This window comes from Trachurus trachurus (genome assembly GCF_905171665.1).
Source record: "Trachurus trachurus genome assembly, chromosome: 12".
NCBI lineage: Eukaryota > Metazoa > Chordata > Actinopteri > Carangiformes > Carangidae > Trachurus > Trachurus trachurus.
Window position 1 is genome coordinate 14,419,807 of NC_139908.1, and position 13,361 is coordinate 14,433,167.

The following is a 13,361-nucleotide window of genomic DNA, read 5'->3' on the forward strand; positions in this document are numbered from 1 at the left end:
TTAAAGTTTAAAACAGAAAAGAAAAAAAGAAGGCTTTTAAACTTGTATCATTGTCACAAACTTGTGGAGTAAAAAACGAGTGTAAACAGGAACTTACACGTCCAAGGAGACATTTATATTGATGGTTAGCTGGCGACCTCAGGCTAATGTTGAAGGTAGCCATGGAGGCTAACTAACGCTAGCTGGTGGTGGTGGTGAGCAGCGCCAGACCCTTAAATGCACATCGAGCAGTCAACAGTTGGCTCTTTTGCTGGGTCGCTGCTGTGAACACGCTGGTGTTAAAAGTCTCGGACAAGTGCACTTTAATGCCTCACAAAAAAAAAAAAAACATCTGCCGGCCACCACGACTTGACACTTTTTCTTCTTTTTCTTTTTTTTGCAAGTGTGCTGCTTTCCAAAGCCACTTAAATCAAGTTTTGTTTCAAACTTCCGTGTCCACCACTCTTCCCGTCTTGCGGAGCTTCTTCCCCTGTGGTACCCGGACTAGAGGCACTTCAGTCAAGGAGGCGAAGCGGAGAAATCGAGGAAACTCCGCCGGCGAGGCACCGACGACTCCTCCCGCGAGTCCTTCCCCGTGTTTACAGTCGCCGAGCTCTTCGTTACCGACTCCTCGGTCCGCGTACTTATTCATCGCTCTCACGTGAAAATCTGAGCAGTAAACTTTTGCCGAGTAGTAGTTGTGTGGCTGGGGCCGCCATACTTCATACGCAAGGTGGTTTACAGAAATATGTGGGTGGGGCGACGTGTGACGTCACGTGCGTGCGTGGGCTAGTACATGATGGGGGATCGGAGCGGTGTGGAGGTTTTTTAATATTTTTGCTGGGAGGGCAAGAGGGAAAGAGCAGCAGCAACAGTGCAACAAGCAGGCAATCACACTCATCACTGTACTCTACACTTAAAAAAAAAAAAAAAAAACCTCTATTCCATAATAGAGTGGATTTTGTCCAAATTGTAATTGAGGATTTTGCCCTGTTTTGCCCAAACACATTATACATAACGATAAAGTACATGTTTTCCCCTGTAATTATGTAATCTATGTATGTGATCTATTGCACGTCTGTCCGTCCTGGGTGAGGGATCCCTCCTCTGTTGCTCACCCTGAGGTTTCTCAGATTTTTTCCCTGTTAAAAGGGTTTTCCATGGAGTTTTTCCTCAGTCGATGTGAGGGTCTAAGGTCAAAGATTGTTGTTGTTATAGATAGATAGATAGATAGATAGATAGATAGATAGATAGATAGATAGATAGATAGATAGATAATTTATTAGTACAGACTCTGGGTCCAGTTAAAAATACAAGACAGGACAGGGAAAAAAAACAAAAAAAACAAAAAAACAATATAGTTATGATACTATGTGAAGCCCTTTGAGACAAACTGTTTGTAAAAACGAGCTATACAAATAAAATTGCCTTGCATTGCCTTGCCTAAACTTATACCAATATACTACATTATTTTTTTTTAAAAAGTGGTATATCAGCTGTGGTTGTTTGCTTACTTTATCCACTGTTCAATGGTAGTAAGTTAGTGCCGTATTTGTGTGTACACATTTTGAAGATGCACATCAATTCATGCTTCTGCTAGATTACACTTTGCATAACTGCTATTGCCAGTACCAAAAAAATACACGAATGAAAGTTAAAAGGATCCCAGTGTTATTCTCCTTTCACTTTCACAACAAAACAGACCACACTGAGTAGTGAAAATTATAGAAAATTTATTGTATACATGTATTTTTGTATAACCTAACAATGTATCAAAAGTGTTCCACTATACCTCTGTAAAACTTAACAGCTGCTCAAGTGATTTATGCAGTATTTTGAAAAGTTACTCGTATTTACGATTAGCTGTCAAACAGTGATCAGCAGTTCTTTCTAAGACCTGTTGAACTGCCCACAATAGAAAGATGTCTGTGAAAATAGGCCAGTTCAGTCTTCAGGTAAGCAGTCCTCCACATAGATGCTTGGCATGGTCTTGATTTTGCGACAAGATCACAGTTTGAATTTTTGTTGTCTACCCTTCCTGTTCCAACAGCTTCTGTTGCGTCAACATTACAATCTCCTCCATCACCTCTGGTTTCAAGATGTCCTTGACCTGCAGAGGGCGTAAGGTGGAGAACAGTAGATGAGCTGCACTGAAAGAAATCGGTTATTTAAACCATCAAAGGCTATGGATTCTGATGGGCAATATTTACAATGTTACATTGACAAAATGTAAACAAAAAAATTCTTACTAAAACAAATAAAAAGAATGATTTATTCTCAGGTTGTTCTAAATGAAGCATTCCCCCCTTAAATTATCTTAGTTTTACCAGTAAACCAGATTTTGATTTTTGTAACCAGGACAAACAAGGAACAACAAAAACAGATCCAATGTCTACTTCAGTGTATTTTGAGTTGCAGCTTCAGAGGGAGGTAAGTTTTGGTTGGTCACTGTAATTAGTAACCAAGAACACATTGTAAATTAGTATCTAGATTGATAAGGTAATCAAGTATTGCATAAATAAAATGTTAACTACAACATTCTAAGAGGAGATGAAATACTCACACAACATAAACACAACATTTATGAGAAGCATTAGCGATTAAGTTATAAGGTCTCCAGCCCAAAGATCAATGAAATAAACCATATCTGTTCCACATTATTAGAACAGTGGAGTCAAAGTTGAGAACTGCAATACATTGTTGTTGTTTTTTTCCGAGTGTTGCCCAGGAGCTGTGGATTTCCGATTTAGCCACCAGATGGCACAGTGCATCAGAGAAATGTCAATTGTTTTATTGCAGTGTCTGACCAATGCTATAGTTTTACATTTGTGAGACAGCAGGTGCAATTCAGCAGCAGTTACATTTGTTACAAACTGACTGGACGGACAAGTCATTACACTGACTCTTACCTGATGTTGAAGTGACGATTCATAGCAATAGAGAACACTGGTGTCATACAAAAGGACCTTGTGTGCAGCCAGTGCTAGCAAGCAGTTCCTCAGCCTGGAAATCACCTCTCGATCTGACAGGTTAACAGGCTGAAAGGACAGAGACATGAAAAACATGTTTGAAATGCACACAGAAATACAAATACAGGAGCAAGTTCAAGTGCTGCATCTTTTGCAATTCACTGGTATACAAACAAGGCCAGATTTTTTTTTTTTTTTAAAGAACTGTGGAGATCAAGTAAGTTATTTATGATGAGAAAGAGAAAAAGAAGGGAAAAAAAGAAAAGATAGATAGACAAGTGGTGTCCACTGCTATTTTGTTTGTTTTCTTGTCACTACTATGTTTCATCATCTTTAATATTTTGAAATAGAGTATAATATTGGTGTTGAAGTAAGCCAATGTCATTATAACAACAGAGAGGGGCAGGTACTATAAGTTTTCTTCATCCTGCTCCTTTTCATTCATGGTGACAATGTGTACATTATGTAAATATGTGCAACCATGTGAAGAATGTATACCATGAATGGAATAAATCAAAAATGAAATGAAATGATTCTGTTCCCATCTCCAGCTGGATCACTATTAGTTTCATAGTATAGAAAAATAACAAGTGAAAATGATGAACTACTGCTCTTTGTACAGAATAACAGATTGGTATCCACCTCCAAACTGGTGTAGAAGCCCCCAGCCTCCTCCTCCTGCTGTCCTGGTGTGGGATACAACCACACAAAACCATTATTCCCGAGGATGAGGGATGCACCACACGGCAGGTTGTGGAAATGTGTTTTCTGCCTCTTGATCAGAGAAGGGGAAAGTTGTACCAGCACTCCTTGTCCCAACTAAATGTCACAGAAAACACAGACGGGATATTAGGTCAAATAAACACTGTCTCAAATATAATGAGGATGATTTAAAAAGATGATTTAAAAAGTTTAAAAAGCAATCTGGCACCAATCTTCATTACACGTTTAGACAATTCCTAGTACGTAGAATCACTGAGAATCATTTCTGGGCAATAGTGATGTGATTTGCTGTGATTTTCTCATTTCTGTATTAGTTAGTTACTGAACCAAAAACCAGTCACTTCGACTAAACCACAATCTGAATACATAAATTTAAATATGCACATATATTTGTCAACATTGGCAAAAACCTACCTTTCCATACTTTAAACTACGAGTGTGAAGTGATAGGGCTCCATCTGAGAAGACAGACTGCACCTCTGCCTAAAATCACAGGACAAAAGCAAAAAAAAAAAGACATTATAGATGAACGAAAAAGAAGATGGACCAGTTATTGAAAGATTGTGATATATTATTCATTACACTGATGAGATCTCCCTCCTGAAGGTATTCTCTCATGGTGAGCTCATCCTCTGCTGATCTTCTCCTCTAAAAGAATGAATGAAATCAAATATATTAACAACACATATAAATAGTCTTGGCCAAACCCATTATCCTGTCCTTTCAGATAATGCCAGTTGACCCGCCACTGTAATACATGGACCAACACTAGTAGTGAAACACATTTTCTAGCATCTCACCAGCTCTCCTCCAGGCAGATTGACGGCAGACAGCAAGAGGACAGAGTCCAGTCGGGAGTTGGTCTCCACTTTCCAACGTTTCTGTTGTACCTATACATAAAAAACAGAGTCTTTACAGGCCATAATAACAAGTCAGAAATGTCAAACATCACACAAGAGTCGGGACATGGAGGGAGTGTCTTACCTCTGTAATTCTTCCAACGACCACATCTCCAACCTCACCGTTGAACCTGCAATTCGGTAGTGCAATAACACAAAAACCATGACATTTATTCTGCAAAAGAAGCAATAAACAAACCAAACAAAATACATGCACTCATCAGTTCACTTCCTGGAGGCCCATTTGACTCAATTGAATCACTTACCTGGTCTTAAGTGGTCTGACACAGATCAGCTTGTCTACTCTCTGCACCTCTCCAGCAACAGAAGCCGTCAACTTGTCATCATCAACATAGGTGCCATGACCCCTGGGGATAAATGGTGTATATCATATCACTGTCGATGGGTATTACAACAACAACAAAAAAAAGCTGGGTTGACAATAACCTCCAGATACTCGTTGATAACACAATTTCTTATGATTTTGTGTGTGTCAACGTCATTATTTAACTTCAGATTTTGTATTGGCGTGCAAGCGAAGGATTTACCATACTCAGTATAGATGGTAGACCAGGCAGATTGAGCATACATCCATGATTATAACCTCTATAATCTTGTCACTGGCTAAACCTGTGTTATTATAAAAGGAGTACCGGTTTTAAAGAGATCAAGCTGGCGCAGTCTGTAGGTTTTAGTTGTGTGTAAATAAATGTAATGCCTGTCAATGTAAGAGCTACCATAGATCAGCAAGCTGTTTAGGTTAGACTTCCCTCCACGAGAACATCATGTGGCAAACACACAGCAATCTACCGATCTATCACCGGTGAACCAATCGGCACTTACCTCATAAAACCAGTGTCTGAAGTGATAACATCGCCGGGAACAACCAAATCTTTTCGGTCGAAAGTAGAAATCGACACTGGTTTTCGGATAGTTGGTAATCTCATGTCAGCAGCCATGCTTACTTTTGTTGTTCTTCTTCTCCTTCTTCCCTCTCTGGTAGTTGGCTACCAGCTGTACATGTTCTACTGCCGCCTAGTGAAACATCCGAGTCTTGTTTATTTTATTTTATTTTATTTTATTTTATTTTATTTTATTTAAAGTTTCCGTTACTTAAAAATGGACCACTGAGTCCAGTAATATGGAAGAATTTAAGAGATTTTAAAGCATTAACCAGGCAGCTTGCTAGACCAGGACATAAACAACTTTTTTTTCATCATCGTCCCCTTCTTCATCTGCTGGCCTGGTACCACCACTTCTTTCTTTTCTTTTTTTTTAATTGCTGGAAGACGTGACTAGTTCAATAACATTTTGTCATTCTGTATGGTAATGTGAAAATGTGTTGTTGTCTTTTTATGCAGGTTTTTTTTGAAGACATTATATTCTTTACACCACCAGGTGGCAGCGACGAGCCACGTTGGCGTCGACGCAACCGCGGCTTCCACATAACGGAGCGGTGACGTCAGATGTCAACACGACGCAAACTTCTTCGCAGCAGCCAATGAGCGTTGAGCCTGGCGGACTCTTGTAAAGATGGCGACAGTGAGGCACAGAGGAGTGAAAACTGGACGCTTTGCTGTTTTTAAACACCTCTGGTCCAGACATCGCAAGGAGTGATACGGTAGCGAGGGGAGAGAGTCAATCGACCCGTTTGTCGGCCGCAGCGCGCAGTTTAGTGCTCTATGGTGTCACCGCGGGCCCTCGGTTGCCTTTTGTTTTCGGTTACACCGCCGTTGCTTTGGACAGCTCATTAGCTTCAAGTTGGAAATCCAGTGCTAGCCCCGGGGCTAGCCGCGTAGCTCCGTCGGCTGCTTGGACATTTCTGTATGGCATCTATGGATTGATAGCCTGACCGGGGGGCAAACGGTGGACTGTGTGTACCGATACCGAAGTTTTTATTTTTAACACATTAGAGGCCCTCATGAGACACTTGGATTAAATAATACAGGAGGGGTATACGGAGGCAAGCGACGACCTGGCATTGCGACACTGTTTGCAGTGCCGAGGCGCAGAGAGAGTTTGCCGTCATGTATTTTCTAACCGGCTGGCCCCGGAGGCTGCTTTGTCCGCTGAGGAGCGAAGAGGAGCCGTTTCACATCCAGCCCAGCTCCCAGAGGTTTTACTTCGCCGTGTTGTCAGAGACACAGCTGAGCGTCTGGTTCAGTCGGGTAAGTTAACCAGCTGCAGCAGCCCTCCTCCCCCTACTCCAGTCATGCACATGAACTCAGCTGCACAGACACAAACAATGAGTGTAGCGCTACTGCTTTCATTGCTTGTTTGTATGTTTTTTTTTTTTTTTTGGGGGGGGGGGGGGGGGGGGTGCTTGGCGCAAGGTGAGCATGGTGCATTAAACCTGCTTCACATCTTAACACCGCCATTATTTTTATTTTCAGATGCGTAGCGTTCCTGCGTGGCGATTTGGCTCGCTGCCTTTCGTTTTTAGTTTTTAAAAAATGGTGTCGTCAGTGAAGTGCAGCGTAAAACTGTTTACCCTGACGTGTCGACAAATGCTGCCACATAACACACCTATAATCGCATAGATGACAGGTGATGCATCATAACATTGTGAGTGTATCCGTATACGTGTGCAGCAATTGTAGCTCATCACTACATTGTATCTGAATGAGATTCCTCCCATTTACTCTCTCATTCATGACAAAGGGTTGGTGGCTTTTCATCTTTGTAGCCACAGGAATTGAAGTTCACCTGATGAATGCTTCATGTCAGGCATGGTGAGGAAGGGCAGTTCACACCTCCTCCCCCCCAAGGAGCGGAAATGCAAACCGGTTAGCATTTCTCAGGTACATTGAGTACTTTAGGTAACATGTGTCTATTTTTATCACGCTGCTTCAAACAGCTCATCAAAGTTCAAAGTTTAAGTTATTATCAGCATGGGATTCCCAGCGGTGTTTAAAACAAATACTCAGCGAGTGCATCCCGTGGTGGTAGCTATGTCCTGTCAGGCAAGCAGCTCAACAGGCTGCCAGAGTTAAATGATTAATGAAAACAATCAAGCCAGCACATCATTTGATCCCTTTATATTCATTCTTATCCCTCCACAGCAGCTTTAGACACAGGAAAAAAATCATTTCACATTTACTTTCAAAAAGAAAAGGTGTCTGTGTAGTTGAAGGCCAATGCTGACATACTCTTCCTTTTCAACATGACAATAGTTTTATCTCAGCTCCGAGCAGCAATTCTTTCGCCATATCTGCATTCAAAGAAGGATCCTGTGTTGAAACCAGCTCCCTGATCTGGAACGGCTGATTAAATTGATTCTGTTGCAGTTCCTGTACTAGAGCAGGGGTGTCAAACTCATTTTAGTTCAGGGGGCACAAACAGCGCAGTTTGATCTGAAGTGGGCCAGACCAGTAAAATAATAGCATAATAACCTATAAATAAAAAGAACTTTGAATTTTTCCCTTTGTTTTAGTACATTCAGATGTTTACAGTTAATAAACTATCCTTTTACAAAACATATTATGAACAACCTGAAATTTCTTGATAAAAATATGTGCATGTTTCAACAATATCATGCCTCTTCTGTTTTCTATGTAATTTTCACACTTGGCAAATTCATCCTGAGGGCTGGATTTGACCCCCTGCTGGGCCAGTTATGGCCCGCGAGCCGCACGTTTGACCCCCCTGGTCTAGAGCCAAGGAAACTGTGATGTTACATCATGATCCCATAAACCTGTCATTTGTACGAGGCGAGCTGAGCAGAATCATTGCATGACCAGTGATTTGTTTTTGTCTTTTAAGGTCATACATGGGAGTAAATTTAACAGAAGTTTATGGCATAAGAGATTAATTCTCTATATCAATCTTCTCCTTGTCATAAATACAACTATTACATCCAGTACAGAAAATTATATGAAATGAGATGTTTTAGTCTGTACTATTAAACAGACTGTTCACTCACTGAAGCTTGGAGGCAATATGCCATATGGTGGTAGCTGCAGCAGATGACTGATTGTCTGTATGTATTTATTTGCTCACAGGATATTTTAACTTGCAGACAATGATGTTTTCTGTTATGCCATTCGCCATCACGCAAGTAACAGTTCAGCTTTTCAATTCGGTGGAAGTGCAGAATTGCTCACAAGGTCTTTGGCGACTTCCCACTCAGCTCTGAGTCCAGTGCCAGCATCTGAAGTCCTATGGCTTTTTGATAAACACTGCACACTGTGCTTTGAATCGCTCATGTCCTCGTTAGTTTGAGTACATCAGGTTTTTTTTAAATGCCGATCTGGACATGGAGGGCATTTCATTTTTAAAAACCCTCAGCTGAGCGCATTGTTTAGTGCAGTCTGTGTTCCAACATGGTTTGTATATTGTTGAGATGTAATAACAATGGGTCATGGTCGCTCGTTTCCTGAGGCCCACACAGGATGCGACCATGTTTTATTTCCCCTCTTTCTTAAGAACTTTACCTGCCCGCCTGTGAGTATCAATGAGGCGTCCAGGAAAAGGGTCATCTCAGGAATGTCAATTGGAGCAGCCTCTTCCTCCTGACAAGCACCGTTCACATCTGCTGGTCCCATTGTGTCCTTTCACTTCACCATCCATCCCAAATCCACATACAGGGACAGGGACACAGTACAGGAGTTTGTCTTTGCTCAGTTTTCTGTAGTTCTGTATTTCCAAGGTACCTTTAGATGCATGTTTGTGCAAAAATTGGCTATTAAATTGGGTATAGTGTAAGTTAATGTGTATTGTGGTGTTACGAAATACAAACAGTCCTGTAGTTATTCTATGTGATGTTACAATAGTGACAGAGTTTATTATACAGCTGTAGCTGAAATAACTAAAGTGGCCAAAATAATTGAACTAAACATGACTGAGTTGAGACAGACTGTACATAGATAGTATTTTCTGCTTCGTAACGTGATGAATATCCGTGATTGTGAATGCACCATTTCTCTATCATTTTGCAACAAGGTCTATTCTCTTTAATCCCATCCATCCTCGACCTTGGTTAGTGCAGCCTGAGCCCGGCTAGTTCAGTCAAGGCATTATTACTAATCCGTGTAGCACAGTTAGCTCAGCCTTGTAGCCGTTCTGTTCTGTCCCCCTGCTACAGCTGTACGGGACAGGAGGAGGAGATACTGCCCAGGATGTCTAGGAATAGAAGGATGGACTGTGTTGGTGTGGCAGTGCTTTTATGCAGGATAGTAGTAGTACCATAGCTGGCTCTGGGGGTCTGTGGAAACTAGCAGTGTTCTGTGTGTGTGTGTGTGTGTGTGTGTATGTATAGTTTGTTTGTGACTAATCATCTGACTAAGACAGGATTTCTTTTGTGAAACCAACTGATTTCATGAAATTATGGCAGAGAAAATGGGCATACAGGGGAAATACTGGGGTCGAGTCACTTCTATGCTGCAAACCATTTCATCTTTAACTCAGTTAGGATGATGTATTTCTGGTTCTTTATTCATGCTGTCATGTAAACATGGGTCAGTTTTTTCTGTTGGCAGGTGTGCCTATGTGTTGGTGGGCAATAAACCTGCCCGCCTGTAGATTGATGCACTAAGTTTTCCCAAATGTAAACATCAATAACCACATTTATGTATGGATCATTTGACAGAATCATGTAATTGAAAAGGCACTACAGGGTGTTTTACTTTGCATTTTGCATTTGCATTTCATTATATTATTATTATTATGTTTCAATTAGCCATAATGACTGATCGAAAAGTCTAACCATCAACAAGCAGCTGTATTGAGTTTTGATTGCTAATGGAACAAAATAATATTAAATTAAATACCTTGTTGAGGAAAGGACCGACCGAGTAGAGGGAATGTGAGCATTTTCCAGGTGGAAGGAAAAGGAGGAAGAAGAAGAGGAGAGTTATTGGCACAGACAAGTATTGGTACAGCTGCAGAGGAAGAGAAGAAGATGGATTTCATAAACACACACACCCGTGACCCCTCATATATATTCATTTCTGTACCCTAAGAGGTTTTTTTTTAAATGCTGTTAGGATGTAAATTTTTAGTAGAACAGCAAAAGAAATACATGTTTTTTAGCATATACTTTCCTCAGAGGATGTAGATGTAAGATATTTCCCAAGACTATCACTCAGTGAAGCGTTTTCACCCTACGTTCTGATTTAGGTTTTAGCTTAAAGCCAAAAACCTAAAACACAACACTAACGCTAGAATGAGTCAAAAAAGGAACCAGTGATAATGTCACATGTAAAGTTCACTTCCACTTACTTTTACACTTATCAGGTCTACGACTGTTGATTTTTGTTGGGTTTTAGAGGAATTTATAACTCTCAGTGTAAAGCCTTTATTGCACTCAACGTTTGTTCTTGTGACTTTTGGCTGTTGACCTGTTATAAACCTGAGAGAAATGTGATGGTAAATGAAACACAATTTGTCAGGAGAATGTATGAGCTTCAAATCAATAGCATTTTAACTCTATTGTAATATCCACTGCTCTGGAGTGCAGAGGCAAAACTAAACTGTCCTAATACTTAGACACTGACTGCACCATATGTCACTTCACTAAGCTGCCACCAAATCTGGGAAATGTGTGTGATTGTGCCTTTATACAGACTTCCTCATAGATTTTGCAAGTGTAATTGAGCAGAGAAGCTTCTCTCCATGTCTCTCAGTGAGCGTGCCCCGCCAGAGCCAGTATCACTTGCTTTATTAAGTTTTAATCATATGAAAAGGAACACCGAGGGGTAGAAATACTTAAAAACCCGCACTCTTATTACACTGACTGGGTACAAGGTCTAATGTTGCAATGCAGACACGACATGCAGAGATGTTTCCCCCCCACTTTTGTCAACACACCATTCAGTTGGTAGTGTCCTGGTTTTCTCTATAATGTAAAGGACTGTCACATGTCTCACTGAAAACAGAATTAGCTGCTTTACCATACAAGTTTGGCTTTAAAAAGATTCTGCTGCAGTTCCTCTTTCTGTGTCTGTGTCCCAGAAGCTAAAAACATGTTTACCTCTATCATGTGCAATGTTATCTGCCAATACATAAGTTAAAGTAGCAGACACGCAGCTCTTTTTGATATATTTAAAAAATGGGAAAGAGTATTGATTAATCTCCGGTAATAATCAGTGGCATTACATTAGCATTGTACAGTAAAACTACAGCTTTGCAACATGATTGAACTGTAAATTATAAGCAAGGTAGATGATTAATGCGAGCAACTGACTGCATTATGCTTTGGCAGGTGTTGCGGTTTTTTGGTGTTCAGTAACTGACTTCATTACCATCTCTCTTCTTCAGCAGCTGTTTCCAACACCTGCCGATGTCACGATCTCCTTGGAGAACATTCATATATATAAAATTATAAATCATAATGTTACTCTCTGCGTCTTACTTACTTTGCTGCAGATCATGAACTTAGATTTGTGGAGAGCAAGAGGAGACAGAGCAGCAGGATGCAGAATTCAGTATTGCATTAGGGGATGGAAATGAACTGGTGATGATCATTGCTCTGTGATCCAGACAAATATCTGCCCTAGTGATTCGGGGGTAGAGGCAAATCAAGGGCAACGGCTTCAGGCAAAGACTGTTCATCTGTCTGTGCTGCGATGTTTAGCATAAACGGCAACCTGAACGTGCCGTAGAAAGATATTTTTAAGAATAAACGAGCCACACAAGTTAAGAATGAGCAGTCGAGCAGCAGCCGTCACATTTTTTTCCAACATGATGTTTATCTGCATTATTTCTTTTCCTGCTAACCTACATTTAAAGAGTTAAATGAGTGGCAACCAACCCCCCTCAAGCACAGTAGTAAATACCAAATGTCAGTCACCACTGTAAATGTTATCATGCTTGTGTGTTGTGTGTTGTGTTGCTGTGACCAATTAAAGGAACATAACACCTCAAAACGAGTGTTATTATTAGTCCAAGAATAATAAGATTTATTTTTTTCTAGAACTATGTCAAAATAAAACGAAATGTGTGACTAAACCTTTGAACACAGATACAAGTTACAGCACATTTGTGAGTCATAATAAGACTGCATGACTGAAATGACACGTTTAATTGCTTAATTGTTACTGTGTGCATGTCCTGTATCTTTTTGTGCCCCAGTGCTAGCTTTAATAACACTAAAATGTTCACAGTACAACTTGCACGCTTCATTTCCATACGATGGCATACAGGAGGTTTCTAGTGTGGCAGTCGGTTGACTATGACCAGCAGGATGTTTAAAGTATTCATTTTCTCTCCCATATCCCCGCTCCCCCTCCCACAGCCCAGTGTTTTGATAGTCAGCTATATCGAGTCGGCGAAGGCGGCGGCCCAGTTTGGCTTCTACCAGAAGGCAGAATGGAAACCAGACGACTCCATGATAGCTGTGGCGGTAAGTACACCACCACCCCACCATCTTATTATCACCACACATGACGTTCTGACACTGAGAAATATTATCCCCCCCCCCTCCTATCTATTGCCAGTTAAGGTCAATTACAGTTGTCCATCAGAATTATACAGTCATAATGGATAAAATTGCTACTTTAGTGCGCCCATGATCATGTAACTATGAACAGCTGAGTATTTGTGTGAATGTGGTGCACCATCAGAATTGTTCACATTAAATACAGGATTGTCGATCACACGCATTTTTTCTGGAAGAGGTCAGGGAGTTTGTGGCCCGTGTTTCTTTGAATCATGCGAAAGTTAAGTCTTAATTGTAACCCACACAAAGTATGATCTGGTCTCGATGGGGAAATTGTTTGTATAAACTACACACAGTCATACAGTCTGCAACTCGGTCTTGGCTCTTAACACAGTTGGAGTGAAAGCTTCTGAA

At 40.8% G+C, this 13,361-nt stretch overlaps 2 protein-coding genes across 3 annotated transcripts in view; one reads left to right on the forward strand and one right to left on the reverse strand.

Annotated features, from left to right (window-relative positions):
* Positions 1-1,775: 1,775 nt before the first annotated feature.
* exosc2 (exosome component 2) lies at positions 1,776-5,684 on the reverse strand. Its single transcript, XM_083983315.1, has 9 exons — positions 5,414-5,684; positions 4,837-4,938; positions 4,656-4,701; positions 4,472-4,561; positions 4,254-4,319; positions 4,086-4,154; positions 3,591-3,767; positions 2,889-3,017; positions 1,776-2,089 (listed from the first exon to the last, which is right to left on the reverse strand). The coding sequence occupies exons 1-9, from the start codon at positions 5,527-5,529 to the stop codon at positions 2,009-2,011; spliced, it is 876 nt and encodes a 291-aa protein (XP_083839441.1). The 5' UTR covers positions 5,530-5,684; the 3' UTR covers positions 1,776-2,008.
* Positions 5,685-6,094: 410 nt separating this feature from the next.
* ric1 (RIC1 homolog, RAB6A GEF complex partner 1) overlaps positions 6,095-13,361 on the forward strand; it is a 37,964-nt gene continuing 30,697 nt past the window's right edge. For both annotated transcript variants that reach the window (XM_083983410.1, XM_083983411.1), the window contains exons 1-2: positions 6,095-6,738; positions 12,804-12,911. In XM_083983410.1, coding sequence (XP_083839536.1) covers positions 6,598-6,738; positions 12,804-12,911 — 249 coding nt within the window. In that variant the 5' untranslated portion in view covers positions 6,095-6,597. The remainder of the gene's footprint in view (positions 6,739-12,803; positions 12,912-13,361) is intronic.